The sequence below is a fragment of the Battus philenor genome, unplaced genomic scaffold (assembly GCF_028537555.1).
Source record: "Battus philenor isolate CCGP_79_NKW_IND1 unplaced genomic scaffold, ilBatPhil1.0.hap1 SCAF_2, whole genome shotgun sequence".
Taxonomy (NCBI): Eukaryota; Metazoa; Arthropoda; class Insecta; order Lepidoptera; family Papilionidae; genus Battus; species Battus philenor.
In genome coordinates, this window is record NW_027181682.1 from 14,971,729 (window position 1) to 14,998,940 (window position 27,212).

At 34.6% G+C, this 27,212-nt stretch overlaps 1 protein-coding gene across 1 annotated transcript in view; it reads right to left on the reverse strand.

Annotated features, from left to right (window-relative positions):
* Positions 1-27,212, reverse strand: part of LOC137922125 (carboxypeptidase N subunit 2-like) — a 268,323-nt gene that overhangs the window by 208,513 nt on the left and 32,598 nt on the right. Inside the window, exon 2 of the mRNA XM_068765007.1 lies at positions 7,447-7,502. Coding sequence (XP_068621108.1) covers positions 7,447-7,482 — 36 coding nt within the window. The 5' untranslated portion in view covers positions 7,483-7,502. The remainder of the gene's footprint in view (positions 1-7,446; positions 7,503-27,212) is intronic.

The window sequence follows — 27,212 nt, forward strand, 5'->3', positions numbered from 1 at the left end:
ATCTATATTTATAACAAAAATGAAAGAATGAGAAATGAATATTAAAATGAACGACGTGATGACATTAAGAATCGCATATTTATCATGGCATATGTCTCATCCAAAGATCGTCACGATGACCACCACTGTTGGTCTACCAAGTGGCGTACCTATCAATCGTCTACCGGCTTGTGGTCGCCACTCGAAAACCCTTCGACACCAGCCGCCATCGGCTGTACGTGCGAAGTGTTCCGCTGCCACTACAGACCAGCAACGACTCCAGCTTCTGCGGATCTTCTCATTTTTAATTCGATCTCCTAACGAAATTCTCTGCAAACTTGTCCATTGCTACGTTAAAGCCTTTTTTGAGGCACACACAAAAATTTTATGATTCACACTTGAGTTGCATCTAATTTTGCTTCGAGATATATTAATTCATCACTAAACATCACTTGAATTTACAAATACAATGTTCTAAAAAAGCGTGGTATTTCTCCATTAGATCTGATTAGATCGATACAACCAGGGCCGTATTCATAAAATTGAGAAAAGCCAACAAATTCGTGGACAATAATTTTGAAAGGTATAATAAACAATTTGGTTCGTGATCATTTTAGATTAAAGCCGGTATTAAAACAGTGAATTTCTTGCTATTTAAGATTAATGAGCGGAGCGTACGATTTGCGTTATCGTATTATTGGAGAGTAGGGCCTGGCCCGATATCGAGTCTGCGGTTATCGACGAAATTTATTGATGGGAAGGAACGCTTCGTTAATTCCGGTTGAGCTGTAAAATTATATAAAATGAAGCATTATGTCCGGAATCGAATTTTCCGTTTTAATAGGTGAGCGCCGGAATTGATCGTTTATTATAAACGTTTCGGCTGTCCGTGATTTATTGGAATGTCGAATTTCAAAATTAATACATTCATTTGCTCGCTTACTACGGTTGCCCTGTTAATGGTAACAAGGATTATTAAGGAAATCCTAATTCTACTTCTTTCTTTTACAACATACATAAACAATATTTACAAAAGAAACAAACATTGTAATTGTTTGTTTATTGAAAAGTTAAATATATATTATACGAATTAAATGCAAATATATTTTTGATAGCTTTTTTATGCTAGTATTAGCATAAATATATTTGCCTTCTTCCTTTTTTATCTTCGACTGACATTTAAGTTTCGACCTTTTTAACTCCCCATAGCTTCAAAAAATTAATGACGCATCGTTGTTATCCAGTTCCTCACGCCCTATATATAATTATTAATAACAATGTGTATTGTAAACAATCTTTCCGTTTGTCTTGAGAGATTCGAACACTACGTCTTAGACACGGTCCAAACATTTCATTCTATGCCGTTGGTGTATCGTTATTTATACCTTCCAACAAACAAGTAATAGCAAGATACATTTTATTCATCTACCCTCAATAAATACTTTTTAACAATAATGTGCTATTATGTGTCTCCACGTGACCTAACTTTACCTAATCAATTAAGAAGTCAATTGTCTACACACTATAGGAATGAAACAGCGACAAAATTATTTTAATAATTTCTAGGCGTTATCTATGTCAAGAAAATCTTGACACAATTCCGAATGAGCTGTATCTCTCGATAAAATACGCCAGTATAAACAGGCTGACATTTCGACATCTCCAAACAGCAAACATGTCGGCGACATAACCCAAACACAATATTTATTCGATTAAGATTCGACGTAAGTGCTCGTTGCGTATCTCGTGGGAATTTCCCTATGAATAAAGCCCTTAGAAACTATTAGCGTTGATGTTTGACGACAATATTCGTAATTTATTTGTGCCATTACGAATCCATCTATAATTTTAATCAACTCAGTGACTGTATATAAGTTGGTTATAATTGTATGTTGGGTAATAGGAGTCGCTATATAACTTTTAAATCATCAATTCATCGTCATAGTTTCAACCGTAGGAGGTCAACTGATTTTAGAAATAGATTTATAATAGTATCTATCTACTACTGCCTGCTCTTGCTTTTTTTTTCTCGGATCTTTACATTTCTGATTCACTCTCTCTTCATTGCTTTCTGGGTGACCTGAAGCCTCATTATGAGGTCCGTCGTAAGCAGAAGGTTACTTATCATAAACCAAATAAAATAGCGTGCCATTTAATAAAGAAATATAAATAATTCAAACAAACAAAATGAACGAATCACAAAATGGTCAAATGGCCGCAACACAAGTTGATACAGCGTAATAAACTAAACAAAACATCGTCGACCGAAACAGTCTAGCCACGTCGCAGCGATTGAATTACAAATTAAAATTTCAGTTCATGAAATATTAACACGTGCTAAAGCTGCGGCCGGGCTGTGCGGCGTGGAAATATTCAAATGGAATGCGCCGGCGTCGGGGAAGGTCGCAAGTGCGCCCCGAGCTTTGTGTTATGCTAAGCTAGGAGAGGACTGGGATCTCTGCTCACGTAAGACGTGCGGTCCAAGGTGCACGCTTGTATTTACAATTAATATTTGAAGAAGTTATCAAATCTCATACATAACAAGTGATGTAACCTTTGCAAATTAAGAATTGTGGTAAGACAGAAACGAAACGAACGATAGATCATATGATGCTTGAAAGAGTGAGAGAGTGAGAAAATAAAAATGTTCGTGAAAATTTGTATAATGTAAAATAGTCCCTGTCACACACAAGATAGGGGGTACGAGAGGCTCCCAACAGCAGAGGCAATTAAAAAACAAACCTTTGCAAATCGTCATCATATCAGCCTTAGTACGTCTATTGTTAGACGTAGAACTTCTCAATAGATATCCAATAGAACTGCTCGGAAGTGGCATGCATTCAACACCTTTGATGATCTTAAATAGTTCATTTGTTGTTATTGTTTACCTTACGGTGGTATCTACTAGTAAGCGAATACCGGCCGACCTTTGTATGTCAAAAGTGTGGGTATGTTTTGGAGTGGGGTAGTGTGAATGGATAAAGATAGGGTCGCGAAGGTTTGCAATTCGAGCTAAAGCTATCAACTAACAATCTCCTAAGACCACGAAAGTTCTGCAAAGAGTCGCGCGATTCAAAGGGTGGTAGTAATGTTAGACGGGCTATAACTACCAACTAGGAGAAGGCATACCTGGTCACTCAAGAGTCGAAATGATGCTAAACTAGTATAGAGTGAATCTTTTATACCAGGTCACTCCAAAGAAATTCCACCTCAGCGTTCTAAAAACTGGGCGATTTCCAATTCTGTAATACAGAAGCATGTAGCATCTAAAATATTCTATTGGGAACGTAGGGGGCAGGTCCATGTCTGTTAGTGTAGATGAAAGAAAAAAAGACTCAAATAACGTGACACTTAAACCGATTAAAAACGCTTTTCGCTTCTAGTGTAATCCTCTAGTGAGGACTGATCGCGCTGAATATACAAACGCGAGTTTATGTTCAGGTGTATCGGATCGTCTTACCGATGTGAAACAACCGATATTGTTCGATACATTATTTTTGAATTTTATAGCCTAGTGGTTGAGAAATGTTATGATTAAAGATAAGATTCTCAGCTTATTCTCAGGAGATAATGTGAAATATGATTTAATATGCACATTACTAATGGTGAAGAAATACATCATAAGAAAACCCGCAAGTGCGTCCTTGATCCAAAATTCGACGTTCCCTCCACTAGATGGACCAGCACGGCAGGACAGGGCAAGACCAGTCATCTCGACTCCATGTTTGGGGAAGCCTATCAGTGGGCACCCATAGGCTGAAAAGAAGAAGAAACTTTTGGGGAGTTTAAAGCGAGGAACTGTTTCCTCCGATCAGCAAAATTATTTATTATATCTGAACCAAAATGTATAACACCTAGTATTACGACTTATACACAGGAAGATTGGTTATAGGTGTAAAAGCTTGAAAGAAGTGAATGTATAGCTCATTTGCTGTCAATTAATATACCGTACAGCCTGTTCAAAAATCAATTTCAAAAATAATAAGTAACGTAATAATAAAATACAGGACGAAGGAAAAGCGTTTGTGTGTTAAATGTATTTAATGTTTACAATCTGTCTCTGCAGACTTTGTACGGCCATAGGTCTGTCGTATTGAATTAAAAAAATAAAGTTGTAAACAAAAAATAAATCGGTGTAAAAGTTTAAAGCTTTTTGCTGACGAATTGTTTGCTCGTTTAGAACTTTAACACCTAACTAATTATCTTGTATGTTCATTCATATATTTTTACTTCAGATCATTTACAGTGATCAATTTTGCACGTCTGGAAAAGTATACCAGACCAGCACAATTTGGTAAAAACTAAAATACCCTTCTACTTAAATAAAGCTTCAAGGATTCAACATATCTTATTTGAGAAGACGATGATAATGATTATCTTTAAAAATCTTTTAAATTACAGAAAGACCTTTATAAAATAGTTTTAATATATTCTGACTGAATCTGAACAGAATCAATGAAAATATAACATGGCATGTGCAAACATAATACACAAAAATGTTTTTTTTTATTTAATCGGATTATTAACGTTTATGTAAATATATGCAAACAAAACGAATACTAAAAGCCGAGTTTCGAAATAAAAAACTAAATATTCTAAATTTAAAAGCTTTTATCTTGTTAACAAAAAGCTTAATCGCTCATGTTCATTCAGTCCACGGGCCGGGCGAGAGCGAGCGTTGCATACCGAATGCGCTGGCGCACGTCATTTAGCATAAGTATTCACAACTTTATTTATGTAATTTACACCGTATACACATTGTGTTTTGGCCTTGGGTATTCCCCATCAATATCGTTGCAAAGATAGCTAGTAGACAAGATTGTATAAGTGTAATGTCAGTTATATTGAAACCTCTATATATGAAAATTTGATATTCCATAGTACTATGTACAACAGTGGCCGTCTTTCTTAGCTGAAATAATAAAATCATAATAGTAGAAACGAAAAAAATTATTATGAACTTATATATAAATTTCACGTATTAAAGTTGAAAACTATATATACAAATTTCTTCGGTGACAGAATTAATTAAATAAAGCAATTCTAAATATAATCCCGTTCCTTCTATATACAAGGTTATATATATAAAATCTTTAAAGGGGCGAATGTATTTTGCTTTCATTTAATGTATGGTATACACTATCCAAAAATCAACGATAACATTGTAAAAAAAGTTTTCTAAATTCAAATTACTATGTATTAAAAATAATTATAGTTTACCATCTCTCCGCGTAGACTTCACTGTCTGTCGCGTCTATATTAAAATTAAATTAATATTACATATTTCAGAATGACAATTTTATACAGTACGATTAAAAATAAGAGCAAATACTTTAAAGATTTTACTGACAAACGAGCTGTAAATTCACCCCTTTAAAGCTTTTATATATAACCAATTATCCTGTATATATTATGATCTAAATTGTAAATATGTAGCGATAGAGTGAACTGAAGTTACTGCAATATTGGGTGATTTTGTGATGTGGAAAATGAGATTGGAAAACGACAGAAGCGACGATACTTCGAACTAAATTATTGACCGTAAATATTTGACCCGTAGACCATGATTTCCTTATCTTAATACTGAACAAACATAAAAATACCTCTGTGTACACTGTCTTTAAATCAATACAGAAGTTAAGAGTTTCATTAGATTTTATTCTTATTGAAATTATTGTATATGTTGTAATTAGCGATCGACGACATATTTAAGTTCTGGTGGTCGGTGCTGATCATCTTGGTGATCCTTGGGGGTAGGCCTGTGCCTTGCAGTGGGCGGCCATCGGCTAAAAAAATAAAGAAAAAAAAACACACTCGTACGAATGTAGTGCATGTCTTCAATAAATATAAATGTTAGTTCATAGAGACTTAAATCATTATTAAAATAATGTGTTGTAAACAAATAAATAAAGCAAATTAAGTTTCTATTCACAATTATAACTTAATATTTATATTATACTCGTATGTTTAATAGGGAATAAATTCCTACAAAACAAGTTATAGAAGAACGTATACTAAGCTAGCTAGCTAAGACTAAGATAAATGCGAATTTACATTTGAGACACAGAATTAACGTAACAAAACTTATTAGGTGATTGGATATAAGTGTACATAAATCAATGATACCAGAAATAATAAATACCATATAAAATTATGGTAAGAAAAAACGGTTCTAAAATACGGATTACATATTAAAATTAATTTGTTCTGTACCTGTAGACTTTGTACTGTAATACATTTATTGGTTTGTCGCATTGCAAGTTTCAGAGTTTCATATCATACAGGGTCATTTTTGCTCACAAATAAGTATTACATTTACTTCCTACATATATAGATACTTGCTTTTAAATTGAGACTACAAATGTGTTCGATCTACTAAGCCTGACTTGTATGTTTTTCTTTGCCCCAAAGTTAAAGCGCTATTCATCATTATTATTAAAAAAGGTCCAGTGTAGTCTTTAAATAAAACAATCGCCTTTTTCACAGCGACCGAATAGTTTTCAATGTGTATCAATAGGACTGAATAAATGTGGTATCGCATTATGCGAAGTGTACTTCGAGGGGATTCCGAATCAATGAATGGACCTTTTCGTTTTTAAGACGGTCCGCTCTGTTTTATGTTTTCTACTCTCGTATCCTTCGGAATAATTTTGTTCGGATAGAATACATTTCGTCGCAGTTGACCGACTGGCTGTTTCCTGTGCCTTCGTTCGAATTAATTAAAAAAAAAAAAAAACTTCGTGGCATATTTTATGTAAATTAAAGAAAATAAGTTGTTAATTTTTGTTTTTAATTATTAAGACATTTTTTGTTGCAAAGTTATTATCTTATAATTAAAATATTTTTAACTCGTCATCATTTTATCGAAAAGGATCGACCAGCGTTCAGTGTCTTCCGACCACTAAGTCTTCCATCCTCCAGGTCCAGGATATCTTACGTTGCGTTTCGCCCTATATTATCTTAGTAATAACTTATTCGAAAGCGCTCAACGTGGGTATAACAAAAGAATGCCAGATTTGAATGAAACATGTATCAAATTTAGACCACGAGGCTCAGGAACTAAAGATTGAGATGGTCATCGTTGTTAGTCGAACAACAGACACTCTCAGGCTGTATAACAGAGTCCATCACGCGGTGATAGCAAGATCAAGTCACACGAACTCGTGTGTGTATTACACGGATGCAGTACTAGATACATTGCATAGATACTGGCGTACAACCTGAGGGTGGCAATATGGACCAGGGATGAGGAAGTGGTCGTAGAAACAGTAATTTTAAAACTGGACATTATTAGGGAGTTATTTTTATATATACAAATACAAAATAACAAATTACATGCGCTCCAAACACATCGTGATCTAGAAAGTTAGCTTACCAGAAACTCATTATTACAATTAAAACCAAATTGCGATGCGATGGATTTTTGTACCATAAGAGATATATGCATGAAAAGATAAACGTATTTACCTCATGTAGCCATAAGCCTTGCGTATCATATATCATACAGTATAACGTGCCGAGATCTGAAACAAACAAAATGCAGATTATTTACATGTCAAAATTGTATATAAATAAAACAAATTTATCTATCTTGTTCAAAATATTTTGTAAAACGGGTTTGAAATCCAACGTGTGATATTACCAGGTTAGTTAGTTTTAAATCCAGATAGCCCGAGTTTTTTTTTTATCTTTTTGTAACATAGTAGATTACGGTTAGCAGTTTGTCTTCCAGAGACATGGATGGTTTTCAATAACGGTTATAAAATTAAACTTTATGAAGTAAGGTATTTAATTACAAATTATGTATTGCATTCAAAAATAATGTATTTAATGAAAACCATTAAAAGCGTGCTAATTAAAACGGTTACCGCCATTATAACGCTAAATAATCTAGAAACCAGTAAAACTTATTTACTTTCAAGAGTCAATCGGAGTTTTCTTAAAAAAAGATTAAAAATTTATTTTTAAATTTACGAAATTTATTAATATATATTTCACTTTTACTTATGATAATACATTTCAATAATATATCCAATACGATTATGGCCAAATAATTCAGATGCCGGGTATGCTGGCCTGCTTTAAAGAGACAATCAGAGTTATATGCGATTAACAGGTGTATCACGTATCTTCCTTCTTAATGGCACAGTGACGAACATACGATGATCTACGAGATGATCTACCATTCGGGCATGTAAAGGTTAGGTTTACAATGGTGGTAAGATCCTGACGCTGTATTTACATGTGTAACAAAGAATGTTTACAATTTACACTCAATATTAGCTACCAAATCATTGATGGAGTCCGAATTCAAAGCGGTGTTCAAATTTGAACGCGCGAGTATGATTTAACAAAAAAAGTATTGTGACCGTAGTGGTCGGCGTGTAGACACTACAGAGACAGATAGTTTTCTTTAAAAGGATAATTAGTTACGATATTAATTAAATAAATATTCAATAATACACTTAAATGGTAATGAACAGCATTACACGCGCCGCTAATTAGTCCAGGAGCCCGTAACGCCGACTCATTCTTTTATATTACACAGTTTATTTCGCTCCGGCGCTAACGAGAACGCGGAGCCAGCCTAACCCTTCCGATGGGGTGGCGTGCCGTTTGTAAATTATGAAGTCGGTGTGAAAATTATGTCCGTACACTCGGCGGCGCAGTTAATTACATCTGTTCGCAACGCGTAAACTACCGTCGACCTTACCGCTCACGCGTTAGGTGCGCTATTCGCCCGACAAAACGCCAGATGGTGCGATAAACTACATCGGTGATTTCATGCAGGCATAAATAATGCAGTAAGCTATTCTATTTAATTATTTAATGAAATGGGATCTCTCTTGTGCCGTCGTAAACCAATGCGCACTGTCCGTTTGACCGTACGGCTGCGGTGCGCTAATATGTTTACTAACGTTTATCAAAACCAATATTAATAACGAACATTTCGGCGGTCGTAAGTGAATAAGCGAATTAATTTACTGCAAAGAGCAATTTATGCTTGATTAGCTATGATTTGCCACCCTGCTTTATGACATAGACAACATATTCAAACTGTACATTTGATACATTTTTTTGGTAAATATGCGTTCGAAAATCTTAACCAATGACTGATTATTGGCTGGAGCAAATTACACACAAAATATAATTTGAATGAATGTATCTAACGAAATGTGAAATTCAAATTAAAATGCGTTGATATTCAATTGAAATAAAAAAAAAATAACTTCTCTAGTAGGTATAAGAAAATCGTAACACAAAAAGTTTTTTCTATTAATAGATTCCGCATAAAAAAGTCTCACAAATCAAAACCTTAAGAAATAACAAGGAAATGCTAAAAAGAAATAATTATTAACCTTCATCGTCTGACAATACGTGAATATTCTTGTGATAAACTAGTTCAAAGTAGCTATCGTTACTCTAAGATATTTACCTCGCATTCGTTATATGAGCTCAGCGATCCAATCCGGTAAAATAGTGTGTAGCGGCCCGTGGTACGGCTGTTGTTTCACTAGACTGTATCTCAGAAGCTAATATATTCGAGTTGCTACTTACTATATTTTATAGTTAACTTCGTTATGTTTTAATTTGATTAAAATGTTCATGTATTGAACAAAAACAAGTTTAAGTAAAGGACACGATGCTAATAAATTTGTAATTTAAGCGATGAGTGGTAGAGTGACGATATTTGCAATCGCAAATCGCGGGTATGATTCCTGGTATACAATCGTATAAATACAACACACAACACAGCACATTTTTATTTTCATAATATCAGAAATTACAATATAACTCACTGCTTAACAAAAATACAGACTGTATCTCGAAAAAATAAAATCTGTTTGTATATAGCACTAATTTATCAGATCTTTTCTGATGGTAGTTTTAGCGTAGTCATAAATTGTAGTTTTGTTAAAATTTGTTTTGTTAATAAGGCTTCATATAAAAACTGAAGCGTCAAACGAATGACTTTCCTCTTCGGTTTTAAGTCCTCATGATCATATTAGCCGATAGACCCGCTCTGCAAAGCACAGGCCTGCCCCAAAGATCGCAATGTGCCCCAAAGTGCAATTATCGACATTAACTATGTCATCAATCCATCTAGCGAGGACTTACACAAGTCGCAACTATATATAAATAAGCAAGCAAAACAACTTTGTAAAACCTTACAATGAAAATAAAAATCATAAATATTTTTACAAAAAAATACAAACGAAATAAAGGTCTGGAAAAGGAGGGTACTTAGGGCCGGCGTATTTTATCCGGGTCAGGGGCCCATCGCACGCTCTCGTCGGGTTGTATCAAGTTTAGTTTCGCACGCAAAGGGCCGGCCCTTTAACCCTGTGCGGTATTCAGCAAACTTCGCCTGACCTGGCAGTGTCGCCGACGTTCCCGCCCAATTATAGGATTCCCTACTCATATAACTCCCGCATGACTTGCCCTACCTTGGTCTTGAACATTACTTCATACAGAAACCTTTATTTGTATCTCGTTAACAAACAAATTTTCTTTACACTTCGAAAGTCGTTCTTAAGTCACCCTAACAGTAATGCTTTCAACAAATACATTTCGATGCAAATGATATCATAAGCACTCGCCAGTGCCTCACAAGTCGGCCTATTTTAACAATCGCTCATTATAATAATACGGTATTAACACGCTTTTAATAATAGACAAGTGGCAAAATACCAAATAAATAATGTTATTTTCCTTAAGTAAAGTGAAACCTTTGGTTTCCGAAGAGAATATTTTTAACTGATCTATCTAAATATACAAATGAATGTTTGTCTGTATGTCCTTTATATAATCGTAAACTAGGCATTTGATCATGTGATGATTTTCAGCAGTGTTGTTCTGCATGAGCCCGCGAAGTTTTCTTAGTTTATATGACTAATTAAGGGCAGATGGTGCTACTGTATTTCCAATGAATTTTAGAGATTGCCATGACAGTTCATGCTGAATTGAATTGAAGCGAAAACAGCGAATGAATGATGACGTTTCAAATTGTAATTGACATAAGAATTTATAAAATAGTGAAATTCTTAACCAGCTCACATAAATAAAAACGAAAAAAAAACTAAATGAACTTAACATCTTTTTGTTAAGTTTTACGCGGACAAAGTCGCGGGGCACAGCTAGTAAATTGAATAATAGTGAAATTGATGCATTACCTTACAATAATAAAGTTCAAAACAATCGATTTTAGTCATAGACAAGCGGTAAAATAAAGAGAAAATGATAAAACAAATACACATTAATTTAATAATGATTTCACTAGGTTTTAGAGGATGAAGGTTTTATCGCTTATTACAATAATGACTTCTCAATGTGCTATTCTGATCATTACAATGTCGGCCTCAGGTCCTATATACGATATTGGGAGGTCTATTAATTTCGAATAACACCTGTGGAAACCAACCTGTCAATCCCCAACAGCAAACAACCTTAGCTATCTTCAACTATGACCAAAATGCAAAACGACATTTTCAATTCAGTCAGACATTTTTTTTTTGGTTTACGGGAGGAAATCTTCACATCTGTTCATAGTGCGTTATCTCTAGGGAGAAAACAGGGTTATGTGAGATTCCTGACAACTAAAACTATCCCTTAGTGGTCGACCCTTGTGCTTTAATAAATATAGTGTCCGGTGGTAGAATTTGGATTTTAAATTCAATTTTTTCCGTAACCGTTAAGCAGAGGAGTGGGGGAAAGGTAGCGCTAGGTTTGATATTTGAGCAGGGTTTTTAGTCACGTTGTCGCATTAAACGGGAGAACATCACATGTTCGCAATTTAACCGTAACTAAAGGCCAATGATACACGCAACGAGTCGAATGTTTTGCTCTCGGCACAATATTCGAACGATCTATATCTATTAGACATAGGTTTGTCATAAGTTATTTTAAAAAGTAAGCGGCCTGAACTAAAATAATTTACCGATATATGTCTATGCACATTTCTTTATCGTGCATCTAGTTAAACATTCCCGGCGTGTTAACTGCCAGCTATGGATTTTATGATCGTAAAACTTCTTAGGTAGATAATATCGACACTGCAATCTCGTGTGAATTTTGTTATGGTTAACTAACTGGCAAAATATATAAAATATATACACGTATTACACACGTACTGTGCTGTGTATCAGAAAGAATATACATGGAGATTGTTTATAGGTGTAAAAGTTTTAACATGTTGAACGACGTTCAACTAGACTTTGCGTTTAAGCCGCGTCAACCATCGCTGGCTAACAGCTTATAACATGAGAACTATAAAATTTACACTATTTTACGGAATAACAGAATTACTCAATTTGAAATCTATTTCGATAAAATATTATCTATAAGAAACATTGGTCTTACAATACCAGCGCTTCGAAGTGATGCGCGTGGCCTGACAAGTAGCCCCTTAAAAATCAGCGTGGCGCTCAACATGTTAAAAGAGTAAATGTACATATTGCTTAATGGCTGGCAATTAATGTACGGAAAATACTTTCCAAAAATATATGGTTCAGAGTAAATCAATAACGTAATGATAAGGAAGTAAGACAGAATGTTTTCAAATTTCGGATTACTACATAAAAAAATAATTACTGAAATTCAAATTCAAAATATCTTTATTTAAATACGCATTTACATGCGCTTTTGAATCATCGGTTATATTAACATTATAAGCAGTACCACCAGCTCGGAACGCTGATCTGTTGAGAAGACCCGACCAGAAACTCAACAATTACCTTTTTAAATTTAACTTTTTTTTTCATATGTACAATATCAATCAAATATAAGATTGATTTAATAATAAATAATAGTAATAAAATACCTTTAATTTTAGATTTAAAACTAAGAAACGGAATTAGCTACCATATGTCCATGCAGACTCTGTATTGCCAGAAGTTATTGGCCATTCGCTTTCTAATAGAAAAAAAAAATTATTAGTTGATTGGAAATAGGCATATTAATTTTAAATCTTTTTGCTGACAATTGAGCAATGCATTTGTACACTATACACAACTATAAATTCTTTCTGCGAAGTTTAAAAGATTTTTGGTTTATGAATCATTTGTGAGCAGAATGTTTTTTACTGTTTTTTTCACCAACTCATTCTGCATTCGACCTCGCAGCTAGATTAAACTGTTACTCTCGGAATCTAATAGAAAAATAAAAATTAAAAGTTACCTAGCTTGTTAGAAAACTGGAGAAATTTCACAATACAGCAGTCGATCTTTTTCCGTTACAAACTCCAGTAACTAACTGTTAACGGACAATACGTCAATAGTTGTGCGATGTTTAACCTACTTTCAAATAAATAGTTAAATGAAATAAACCTTGCGTTATGAATCAACATCAACTGATTTTTCTATTCGTTGGTTACGCTAAATAATAAATAACAAATTAATTAAAAGAAATAATGTATTCTTGAATCGCAGAGAATAAAGAAATATTTTTTTTCTTATTGCTCGAATTACTAGTAAACCAGTTATTAAGTCCTGTGAGGTATGAACGCAGCTCTCAGGATCGACAACAATGCCTTTGTACATAAATAAGAAAGGGAAACACCATAAGTAAACTGTGATGTTAGAAAAAAGAACAATGGTAGAGTAAAATTAAATGATACTACATCATATGAATAAACTAATTTCAAAATAAAACTTCTTAGCTATAATTTGATTTGAATTTGGAATTTTAAACATATATAGCAAACATGTAAAGTTTTTTTTTAGAATTGCCGGTATTGAGGAGCGACAAATTTATAGATAATGTCGCAAACAAATGAACAACTAACTAATTCCGAAACCAAGTTGTTTCAGCTTTAAAATGAAATCAATTTTAAATTCGAATTCCAAATTTTTTGGTTTAAGTTATCTTTAAGAAGTTAATGATGGAGATATTAAGAATGGGCAAATTCATAGATAGATTTATTATACGTGTATGGGATATTTATCAATGCGCACCGAAACTGCGTAGATACGAATTGTTGATAAAGATAAATGAAACCATATTTCGAATTTGGCTAATTGAAATAGTTTAAATTTAAAAATGATTGTTTTGTTCTTTTGCAGTGCAATGAGGGTTAAACTAGCTTCAAGATTTAAGCAGGAGTTGGCTAGTTATGCACGTAGGCCTTTCTAGGGTCCACTCTTAGCGTTCTAGGTCACCGGCGAGATCTGGAGAGCAGGTAACCTGGGGAGCCAGCACGCCGGGAGAGCATTAATTATACAGTTTGCGGGAAAGTGGAACGCATGTAGGCTTCAAATGGATTTAGGTTAATGGAAAAATATTTATTACGTTTCTACATCGCGCACTCGACGTCACGTTACTTTGATTGATTATTCTTATACCTAGTATTATAATTATTAAGCTGCGCTTCAAAAATGTATATGTAAGGAAAATATTTTTTATATATACACCTACCTGATACTTAGATATCGCACTGGCATAAAACCATTATAATTAAAAAAATAATTTTGAATCATTCGATTTATAAATTTGTACTTAATTTAATTTTAAGTTCATACTTATTTCAGTTTAGTTTAAAAGTACTAAGTGTCACTTTTAAAGGTAAATACACCTGTGACAGTACTTAAGAACCCCGACTCCGTACATTATTATTTATATAAAAATATTTAGTGACCATTACGTCATGCGAAAAATGCAGGAAGAGCTGAATTTAATAGAAACTATTTGTTAAAACAGGCTTTGCTCTGCATAATGGCATCCAACCACTTTTTAGATCTTAAATTTGTTCACATATAAAATGTTTATATTTAATTGTTTTGTTAGATTTTAAGTGTTGCGAAAACCGTTCATCGTTGCTACTTAGCCCAACCTTGCAATTTCACTAATTTGACCAAAATAAAATAGAAAGACGAGTTATTTTACAAATAGCTTCCATTCATTTATAACGGCTCTCTGCATTAAATTCAAACAGCACATTGCATGCGCGAGACGCGAAAGGATGTCTGGATAGCAAGCCGTGCAGTCTGTACTCTGTAGTGTAGCGTATGCCCCGCAGCCGATAGGCACCAGGCCGCGACGGCCCCCTGCCCACGGCGCGACCGCAGTCGCTTGCGGCTTGTCGATACGACTGTACCACACCGCAGCGTTTTTGCGGTAAAAACCAGACGTGTTCCTTTTATTCCGCATGAATGGACCACAGATTTACTTACTCATATAGACACGGATATTTATATAAAAAATTTTAATTCATTAGTAATACATTTTTATTACGTTTTTACAATAAACTCTCGTGTCATCTATACCTTCGAATTTAAAAAAAATTCGATCATAGCGTGTTTCAAACCTTTGTATTTTTAAATTGAATGTCATTGTACACATGGAACAGTGGTTGCCCAGCGGTTAAGGCTGAAAATTCCGATCGTAAGTCGCGGGTTTGATTTCTGAGATACAGTCATATGAATAATTCACATTTTGTGCATTAATTATATAGAATTGTTACTACTCACAAGCGAGTTTCCAGAGGATGGGCAGCAACAAACTTTAACTAACGAAATTTCGTGTATCAAGTATTTTTCATTTTTATTACGTTGTGAATTTAGCTAAGTCTATATCCATTGCGCTATAAATATCTCTTCGGTTTTATTTGTGTCAACCAACGAATTAATGTATAATCACTAATGGGGTTTATTAAACTCTTCGACCGAGACGCTGGAGATCGTTTACGTTTGTAACATGAGACTAAAGAATAAACAAATCATCCTGTCCTTTTATCTTTAACTTCGTACGCTGACAGTTTGACGGTGTGCGTTGGTGTAAGTAAGAGGAGATTGACGTTAAATTCTGTGTGTGGTTGACGTGTAATTAGTATAATATCAATGCTAGTTCAATGGATACATGAGCCATGTGATAAATAATTAGAGAGTAAAAATAATATTGTATATAACAACGGAAATAACTTTTTGTTATGTCTTGGAACATTACACTATTAGGTATACTTTATTTTTTGGGTAAACTAAAAATAGTCAACGAGTAAGATACAGAAAGGTTATTTAAATCTACCGCAAATGTGTACTTATTAATTCTCCATCAATAAAATAAACTTAAATAAAAATTAAAAAAAAACGCTAGGTCTATCACTTGGGCCACAGGAATTCCGGTCCAAGCTCGGAGCGCAGACGCTCACCTGCCGACTGATTCATGGAGCTTTTACTACTAAATTATGCCGCCTGGGTCGCCGGTCCACTTTTTATCTCCCCCCCCCCACTCCCAGTCTACAAGTAAGTGTTTAAATTAAATGCCATTCATGCGCACCGGCATGTAATGGGACTTGTATGTTTCATTTCACAGAACGTTTCAATCGCGATAGCCCGGGCTCGGTTTAATTGAACACTATTCGGCATCGTCCGTTTCGTCGTGGTTACTTTTATAGCTGTTTATGTGATTTATAACCGTTTACATGATTTATAGCAGTTTTTATTAATGTACATTTTTAATGATAAATATTCGTGTCGAATGTTCCGTGTGTTTTTAGTTTATATTCCGGTATTTTTAATACTAACTTTAGTAACTCTGTTTGTATATTATAGAAGTTTTTTATTTGAAAAAAAAAATGAATAAATTATACCTGTATAATTTGAAAGTTTGGGAAATCTGTAAATACGTAAACGCCATTTACTTTATTTAAACAAAAGATCATTTTTAGAATAACGGTAATAATATATTAATTATTTGTTTATGTTTTTTATTTCAAATATAACTACTAGTAATAGTAATAGTTACAATCCATTATAACTTTATAACTATTCGAAGGTATTACCTGCGTGTAAAGCCTGTAAAAGGCGACGGCGGAGATGGTTTTGCAAGCGTTAAGAGTAGGGTCCTTCATCGTCCACTTAATGAGAACCTAAGAAGGGCACAACGCGAAATGCGGTGCAGCAAGGATGCCGGGGGACGCACAACTTTCTCCCGGGATCAGTCTTGGCACAGTACTGGGAGTACCGTAGGATATCCAGCACCCTCTCCAAAGGTACCGAAGACGACCACCGAGGTGGTTTAAGTGGGTAGGTATCCCATATAACCTTGTACACCACCCAGAGGGGAGAGCATAGAAAAGGTACAATGGATTGTACTAAATAAATATTGACTAATGAATGTCGAAATTAGTCAAATTATATAATTCGATAAAAATTAACGTTGTGTATTTACGTTACACGGATTTTTGCTTTTAATAACTTTGCTAAGCTTCTGTATATTAAAGTTCTGGACAAAGTTTTAAAGTTTTTATGCTTCCTCATTGCGAGAAATATCTTTAAATTTAGTGTAATTGTGATATATGCCACTCTATGATAGAGTAAATTCCTTAATGTGTAAAACTGTGTTACTTCGTCGTGAAAATAAAAAGCTTTCAGGCCTATATAGCGGAGTTATAATTAACAATAATTTAAGATCAATCCAATTATACCTTTAACGAGTAATACCGTTACTCGGCGATGTTTATTTGCGGCGCGAGGCCGGAACCGTTACGCGGCGCGTAGAATATAATTAGCAAACTAGAAAATACGATTAGGAATACCGCTCGGCACTGAATCATCGGCGTAATCGAATTAGCGAATGCTCGATACATGGAATCAATCATGCTAATGCCGGCGGGCGAGCGTCCAATTTTAGTGACGTCATCGCTCAAAATTGACGCCAAGCGAAACATTCTGAAGCGATAATGATCCGTGGAGCTAATTCAGTGTTCTGCCGTAATTCGACCACTACCCGCGCCCGCTCTGTGCTCAGTTCCGCCGCTTGCGAGTACATCGAACTAACAAATGTTAATATTGATGAATGAACGAAATAGATTGGCGCGAAAACGGATTAGTTTCGGTTCAGGAGTGGAAATTACAAACCAGTAAACGCAGCGCAGGACATCCACCCACAACGTGGACAGATGTTCTTGTTAAGTTCGAAAGACACTGGATGAAAGTCGGTTTCTACTGGCCTTATTGGAAATCTATCAGGAAGACCTCTGTTCATCTGTAGACCTCAATAAGGACAACTTCAAATACGCCTATCGAAGTAAATGGACTAACTCTTTTTGACCGTTTCTATATTTCACGTACTTTTTCCGCATACTATGTATTGGTTTTATAACTACGGTATTAGGATTACAGTCGCATGATTTATGCTTCCCCTTCTAGTATTACGTCAAGATAAATTGTAGGTTATAAATTCTTTCAAACGCCGGCGTCAATCAGCCCGCGTGCAACGACCTCCTCCCGGCGTCATCCGCGCCGCTCCCAGAGGATCGCGAGGTTTTTTATCACGTCGCGTCGAAGCGTTCCCAGGAGCAATTCCAGAAATCACCGTGAAGAATGTAACGGAGGAAGCGAACGGAGGACAGGCGTGATGAAAAGAAACACACGAAATAATTCGACGCGAAGCGAATCGACATTCACCGGGGAAAATCGTCACGAAACGAATCGACATTCATCGGGGAAAATATTAGGAAATCGCTCCCGGGGCGAGGGGGCCGCGCGCGGTGGTTGTTTTGAAAATTACTTTCCTCGTGTTGTGTTATTTCTGAGATTCCCTTATTATGGAGCAAAGTAATAGCGACTTTATTTTGACGCAGATTCGAAAAAGAAATTCCATTCGGGAAAAGTATATAATCGTTTGTCATTGATGCATTCCAAGGCAATGTTCCAGTATAACATAATTTTTGCAATATGAAAATAGAAGGCAAAAGGTGAAGCGATTTTAGGCCAAATGAATAATGACGAACTTAATATTTAGAGGACATAAGTTAATTTTATATAACCAGAAAAATTACAATACAACATTTGCAATATTGGTTAGGTTCATCATTAACAACTTGTAAGCCGATTGACACCCATAGGAAGGTATTGGCTTTTCCCAAATATCCAGCCACTTCCCGAGACTGACTATATCGTTGGTCAACCTAAGGGGAGAGGAGGCGTGGTGTTACCTACGCCTCAACCATCGGTTGTCATTGCGAGTACAAACGTGACCGAGGTTACTTTGTATATCTTCTTATTTAATTCGATTAGTTTATTTCATTATTTTATTATAAATTGTTTTTTTAGTAATTTATCAAGCTATTTTTACATTCAAAAGCTCCTCAAAAATGTGTGGTTTAGAATGTAGCTTTGATACAAATATCGCAAAGACCCTTTAAAAATATTAATTCTAGAAAAGAGAACACACGGTAACAAGTAACATAAAGATTTATTTAAATGTAAATTACTGAAACAAATATGAAAGATTGAGTAATTTTAACCTGCGAATTACGTCACAGACAGCTTCTAGAATTTTCGTAGCAATTCGAAATACAAACAAACTTATGAAGACTAAAAGTAAGAATTTTACAAATTACGTTTACAATTCACTTACTTAATTTTATAAGACAGGAGACGCCGGCAACTTAATCCAATTTGTCAGCTCTTAACTGTATTATGTTTTTATTCGTATGCTCACTTTGTTAGCGAGAGTCTAGAACAGTAAAAATTTAACTTAACTGAACACACTCTTTGTATGCAAGTGGATAATTTTCTCTGAGTACATTTTTATAACTATTGAACAAACTGTCACATATAACCTAATATAGAGCTATACGTGAAGATTTGAAGCTCCTAGTATAACTACACTATTATTTTGTACATCTATGTTAACTGTAACTGCAAGCTTTCCATCATCATCATCAGCTAAAAGACATCTACTAAAAGTCACAGGCTTCCTCCAAAAAAGTATTCCATACAAAAAAAAAATTATAAATAATAATTCATCAGAGTTGGAATAAGCTATATTGTGTTGTTCAAAAAATAAAATTGAAGCTAAATTAGCGCAATTGTTATTAGATAAACACGACTTTTATATGTTACTTCATAAAACTCTCGTCTGCGTTCTCTACGTTCTAGAAATATGAAATCATCAAATGATTTCTTCGGTTTTGAAATAAGAATACAATAATTATGGTAAAAAATCGTTACCTCGGGACTGTTCCGACAGAATAAGGCAACATTGGATGGATACTCATTTACACGTTCAAGACAAAGGTATGTCTTCATTTGGTTATTTAAAATGAATCAAAAGTCAAAAGCTAGTACTGTTTTTGCTACATTCGGATAGCGCTACACCGCTGACTATGTCTATCATTGAGGTGGCCGTCTATCAGCTGACACGGATGAATGAATGTGTAATATTTTCGCTTAAAATAATAGAAAGCTAAGTCGATAAAGTTTGAGAAGCGTTGTTAAACCTTTTCGCACGGTTCTTATTCTATATTGTTACTGAAAGTTTGAGATGAGACCCTTTTAATAATATTCATTAACAAGAAAACTTTGAGCTGAAGTTCGCTGGTTCAAGACGTGTGACGAGAACGGTATTCTTGTAAATCAGTATACAGTACAATGATTTAAAGTTACTTTTAATTAAAAAGAATTTTTAAAATATGATCTGAAACGACAATATGGATAATTAATTAATATTAAGGTTGACTAGTTATTTGTATATTAGCTTTAAAGAGCATGAATGTATAAATATAAAATAATAAACAGTAATTGATTTTAACATTTTTAATCAGAATTGTGAAAACACTTTTTCTTACTCTATTATCATTACGTTATTTATTATTTTTGAAACCATTGACTTTCGGATATGGTGTACAATATATTAATTGACAGAAAATAAGCGAAACATTCACAACTTTGAAAATCAAAATACATTTTTTCAAGTAGGCATATACACGTACTTCTGAATCCTTATTTATTTTAACGCGAGAAAAGAGGGACAGAAACTGAACAGTTGCTCTTTATAAATGAAATTTAATAATATTTGATATGTATTTACAACATTAACCCAGCAAATGAATTAACAAACCAAGTTTTAACTAACTGAAAATTTTTGAATGTTATAATTTAATTAATTTACTTTTACACCTAAAACCAATCACCATTTTTTCATCACCCTCAATTATATATTCGAACCAGAAACTAGTACAGGAACCATAAATATTATTATATTATAATAGATGATTAACCTAAATATAACATTATGAGGAGAGAGAGGACAGACGTTTATTATATAAAATGATTGTTTGCATTAAACAACATTTTGATCTATAAATAACTTCTTAATGAATATTTTAAAAAGAAATGATATCGTAACAGCAATTGGAATATCAAATAATGCGATTAAACAGATCTGTCATAAAAACAACCGTAATAATAATTTATTAATGCGAAATGTGCGATTCTACTAGCAAAAGCAATAATTCATAAAAAGGGTGACCACGCGATTGCGGGCAGCGGTATAATTACCGCTTAATGTCTCGCGGCGGGCGTGGAGGTGCTAAGCGGATTATTATTCCGCCTGTCCGCGGAACAAGGGTTAGGGTGTCTATAAATTATGACCTAACTCCGATCTGACACGTTAACACTCTGCTGAATCTGTCTAGTGCCTTTGTGAAAGTCCAAGTTAGAGTTGAGATTTATGTGGCTAAATCTGGACCCTAACTAAAGGTGTATAGATAATAGATGTTAAACATTTTGTTGTTTAAAGAGCTACGAGTGACAGCCCAAGCCTAGGCCTCTACGTGGGGACCCGTGTGCCTAGTCATTTCGCGAAGCGTTCACCAAAGCAATCTCCCTCCTCTCAATCCGGAATTATATCGGAAAGTAGCGACCAGAGCCGAGGCTCCCTCAAGAGCTTTTAAGCTACGATAATTTATTAGAAGTCTTATGCTAGATGCTCTCTGCACTCTGTCGCCTCAAGCTCGCGGAATCTGCAAAAGATTTTTGGGCAGCAGAGACAATCCGTTCAATAAAATCTAGCACAACTAAGTAAAATCTATATTAGTTTATTGGAGCCACAAGAGGTACTTTTAAGTATTCCTAAGGTTAACTGGAAGAAAATGCAATTAGGCATTATGTCTTCCTCTATATATTTTGGTGCAAACTTTAAATAAATAAATAAAATTTCAATATTCATGTTTTTAGATCAGTTTAATTTAAACTGCTTTTTTATGTAATATAAACACAATCTAAAATATCTCTGATAAACGAGCAAAACATAAAACTTTGAAAAAATAAAGCGAAATCCTCAAAATTTATGGTCACACTATTAGCAGGTGTGGTGCAGTACAAATCCGTCATAAATAAATCGGACTTGACACATTCAGCCTCGGTAAAAATTAATGAATACACACACACAAGCGGAAATTGTCCGAAACCTGTTCCACTAATTACATATAAAAATATCGCGTAGTCGTTTCGAAATCAATGCTGGATATTTTATCTTATTAAAAAAAAAACTAAAGCAAAGGAAATTAAAATTACTTGTCGGAGATCAGAGTAAGTGAAACAATCTCGGACGTATGTTAATATGGACAAGCAAACCCGGGATTCTGGGTAGGCTTGTCCAGACCAGGATATCAGAAACTCGTAGTTACAAAGGTGACAGGTGGTCGCTATTCTTGTTTTTGTTTATGCGTCGATTGTCATGAATATCGATACAAAGAGTTAAGAAAAGGACCAATACATAGCTATATCCGCACAAGTTTTTTTTTCTTTTTTTTATAACGACCTTGTTCTTGTGAGCCTCTCGTACTCCCCCTGTCTTGTGTACGCAGCGACTATTTTAACAAAAAAAAACATTTTTAATCATATTATTTGCGTTCTCATCTTTTTCCTACTTAATGTCATTTACTCAATCATCTTTTAATTAAGAAACGGACCAATATATAGTTACTTCCGCAGATGCAGTGGTAGTCTTGCAACAAAGTGCACCGCCCGCCAGCCCGCTGATAAATGCGCATGCAGCAAACAATGCGAATTACACAACTACCACCGTTAAATCACTCAACACGTGTTTCACCCTTCCACGGGACTTCTTCAGGAGTAATGTTATACCGATTTGTACCAAACACAGAGTGTAACGCCTGATTCCATTAAATACAAAGAGTTCCCAAAGGGGCTACTTTTAATAAATAAATGGGCGCCATTTTGTAATTTTACTAAAAAGGACGATTTAATTACAAGCATTTATTTTAGAATTATCACATTTAAACTTTATTTAAACAAAAAATGTCGTATTTATATTACTATTTAACGATAGCTATTTTATTATGTTTATGTATTATTAATACAATGCAAACAAATGTACGACACAACGAAATACGAGAATACTAAGCCCTTCTGCATTACGCGTTTAGGTCGCTTTAAAGTAAAAATGTAGTTCGGGAATGAATTGCTCTACGATATCAAAGATATTTATCGAAGTGATCGCAAAAAAACTGGACTATGTTTGTTATGCGTTGGTCTGAGATCAGGAAGTGTTTGCTGAATGCTTGTAGCCTTAGTTCAACTTGACGGATGCTATTGTATAGCAGAATTTGATTCGACACTTTTTGAAAATGGGTTTTTTGGACATTTTTCTCATGAGTGTACGTCACGAGAAAAAATGCCAAAAGAGACCAATTTAACAAAAACTGGAATCAGATCGAACTCCTTTACAATGTCACACTTCTTCTACTAAAAGCTCCGAGGGTCACCAAGATAAAATAATCACGATCAGTGATATAAAGTGGAAAATAATATGTTAGTTAAAATAGCAAGTGTAGCCGTAATAAAATTGGAATTGACATAAATTGAACGCCAGTATGTAGATATATTCAAAGCCTCTATACGATCATTCAACGTAACAATCGGACCTCAACGAAACTAATTAACGCTCCAACAAAAGATTAATTGCTCCACCCTCCGCACTCATTATAAGTTTAAAATTAAAAATAACATCCTGTATATAACAGGCCGCGGCGACATCTGCTAATGACAATTGAGAACTCGTTACCGGCGAAACAATTTCAGTGTTTTAACGAGTTGAGACGGCAGGAAGCGGCGAGTACGTCGAACAATAGATGCACGCTTCAACTGACCTATATAGAGGAATTGGGTTAACTGTATTTTTCGCGACTCACCGCCGCAGCATGTGGATCTTCTTATTCCCAGAAGTAATAGCCTATTTGCCGATAAATTATTCGAGTTAAACAGCGCGGGCGACGGAAAGCCGAAGGGGACCTTTGCGGGCACGAGGTTTTGTCGTAAAATTGAGTGCTCCGAACATCCGCGAGATGTCTCTGGAGGTAATAATGGAAGTTGCTTGATTTAGTGACAATTTGGATTGTTATTTGGCTTTTAATAAACTCTGTAAAAGTTAAGTTGCGTTGTGCACAATAGCAATATATCTTTTATTCATTGTTTCGTGACGTAAAGTCATCATTTCTGAGAAGCATAACTGATTGTACATTTGTCGATTTCTCTATTCAATGTTTTATTGAATCGAGTAATCGACTTGATACTCTATATCGACGGATTAAACCAACTTGTAGTATATCAAGACGAAATATCTAAAGTCTTAGACAGTTTTATCGATGTATACTAGGTCTTTAACTTTCATACATCAACAGATTAGAAATATTGTAAGTGTGTAACTCAAAATTTGTCGTACAATATTTCTAAGAAAATCGTCAGCATTATATATTGAGACCTGAGTTTAAAACTGTTTACAAGGTGTATTGCGAGTAGCTAATACTTAAAATTTCCCCAAGGAGTATTGCTTTGCCATTAATCAACCCTTTCATGGGCCGTGGCGACCCAATCCTGGCCTACGCGAGCAACCAATCCCAAGTGATTAATTGATTAACTAGAGTTTCGTTTGCAAGTAATTTTCATGATTTATTGCATAAACTCTCGAGCGCCGCAGTGCGTTGAACAGCTACAAGTCGTGCGAGCCGTTCTGACCTAAAACTGATTCAAAATAGGAATGATTATTCTCTGATCGTTTAGACAGGCGTATGACCGGGCGCTGTTGTCGATAGCAACCGAGAAATGGGCTGTAAAGCAAATTAATTAACAGTCCCAAAGCATGCAAGAGTTGGCACAACGCATGTGAGAAATCCTATAAAATAGATTGATCTGAACAGAATGTGGCAATTGCGGTCAAATAGGTTTTGCTTAATTCAAACTGTATACATGTATACATTTTCAATTAGCATTTACTATACAAAAAGTATACACAGTTAAGAAATAATTTAAGAAATGTAGAGCAAGTTCCATAAAGAATGTTGTTATTATATATAAAAAATGTTGTTATTAGTTGCAGATAGAGAATGAACTTTGGAAAACATGCCTACTTTAGGAGATAGGATGTATGTAGATGTTTGGTCATCACACAGAATGCTTTCTTCATTGTTTTTGATCGTTGGAGACGTTGAATAGCTCACATAAAGTGCGCATCCACAGAGAATCAAACCTTGTCACCTATGATCGTAAGACAAAATTTTTAACCACGAGGTTACTATTGCTTCTAAAGATTAATAAAATGGCAATCCAACGCTTAAAATAATCAGTTCATCCAATGCCCGCGGATGGAATAATTCCTTTTTAAAAATTGGGGGGAAAATCGAGACGGAAAGGAGACATCAAACGTCGATTGGCATCGATGGTCTAATGTCAATAACATCGTTTACAAAGACCCGATGAAATTCGGTGAATCAATTCCAAAACCTTTAATTGGCCCTTTTGCGAGCGAAGCAGGGTAAGGCAGAGCTTTTTGATGTCCCTCTGCCCCACCCTCCCAGTGACTTAAGAAAATACTCGCGAGGAGAGGTACGACAAAAGAATTTAATTGATTCGAACAAAGAATGTCTTTCGGAGTCGGAATCTATTGCTTTTTCTACATCTTTCTTATTGAAATACTTGAGATTTGCTTGTAAATAAAACGTCTTTTGAAATGTTCAGTAACGTAATGTTTCGGATGAAAGGTCGAAGGCTTTTTAAATGATTAAAAATGTCTTAGATACTTTGTGAATTATTGAGTATTAAGAGACTTATCCTGTGAATTGAAATGACTTTTGAAGAATGCGATCGAATGGGAACGGTGATCGCGGATTACATGATTGATTTAATATAAACCTTAAGCAGAATAATGGCTTTAATATTGTTTTACGTCTAATTTTAACAAAGACGCGTCTTTTTTTATAGATTGTCTCAGTGTGTAACAGTCTCCTGTCCTTCTTGTGGATTTGCTTAACTTTGTATATCAACCACGTGGATCTGCGTCCTTCCGCCTGGTCTATTTTCTTTTCCTTTTCACCTACGATAATTTTTTTCTCAATTATTATATTATTTGAATCCCATGTCGGCAGGTTAAGTACTGTTAAAATAAAAAGAATATCTTTTAAAGCATTTTCTGTCGCTTCGTGTATAAGCACTTCCTTCGAAACGGATGAAGCCATTTAGGAGGGATGAGTGATACTAATGGTACAATAAATTATTTCCAAGCCGGAGTCTACAATTTATTTTAGTTTTCATCCCGAAATTTATCATGCTTTATTGACAACACGGATATGGGATTGGGAGTGGTTAATAGGAAAATAACGTTATTAAATAGAATATATATTAAACAACGAGTATGATTTGACACATTAGTATAAAGATCTCTTTATCGATCGCGAAGAAAGTGTCCCAGAAATTAAGGATTCATTTTAGCATAACCATAAATATCCTATTGCACTTATGGTAGAAAAATTTACCAGCTTAAATTAAATTATATACATACGCTTGCATATTTTTGCTTAATTGACAATATTGTGCTGTGTTATGTGCGTTGAGAAACCAAGATTTCAAAACGGGCTAATATTACAAAACCGTAACTTCAGAACGTGCAATTATCTCGGCATTGTTAAAATAGAAAACAGCTAATAACGATGAGAAGAAGTGTGCCATTTCAAACTTGAAGAATCCATTCGAATTGATCTCGAGGAAGCAGGTACGGCACAAAAGCCTTCTAGCTCGGACTCTCTGAACCGAGTGAAAGGGCGTAGTAAAATAGCTATTACAAAGGAAATGAGCGCAATAACAATAATTAGTATGACTGGAGAAATAATTTTGAAAGTCTCTATTTGATTATTTATAATGCTATTTGAACTCTTTTTCTATGAAATGATTCAGTAATATGCTTAGTAGAAAGATGAACAGATAGTAAATTATTTGTGGGTAGTATACACGTAATAGGTTATATATAGTGCACGATTAAATCCAATTTAGTGATATTTCACAAAGCAGGTTTTAAATAAATGATATTAATTTTGTAGTAAATTACATAGTGTGATTTGTATAGGTGTAAAATCTTTGAATGGATGAATAAAGCACATTACTTAGAAAAAATCTTTAACATCTATTTAAAATCATCATGAATAAAGTGATACAAAG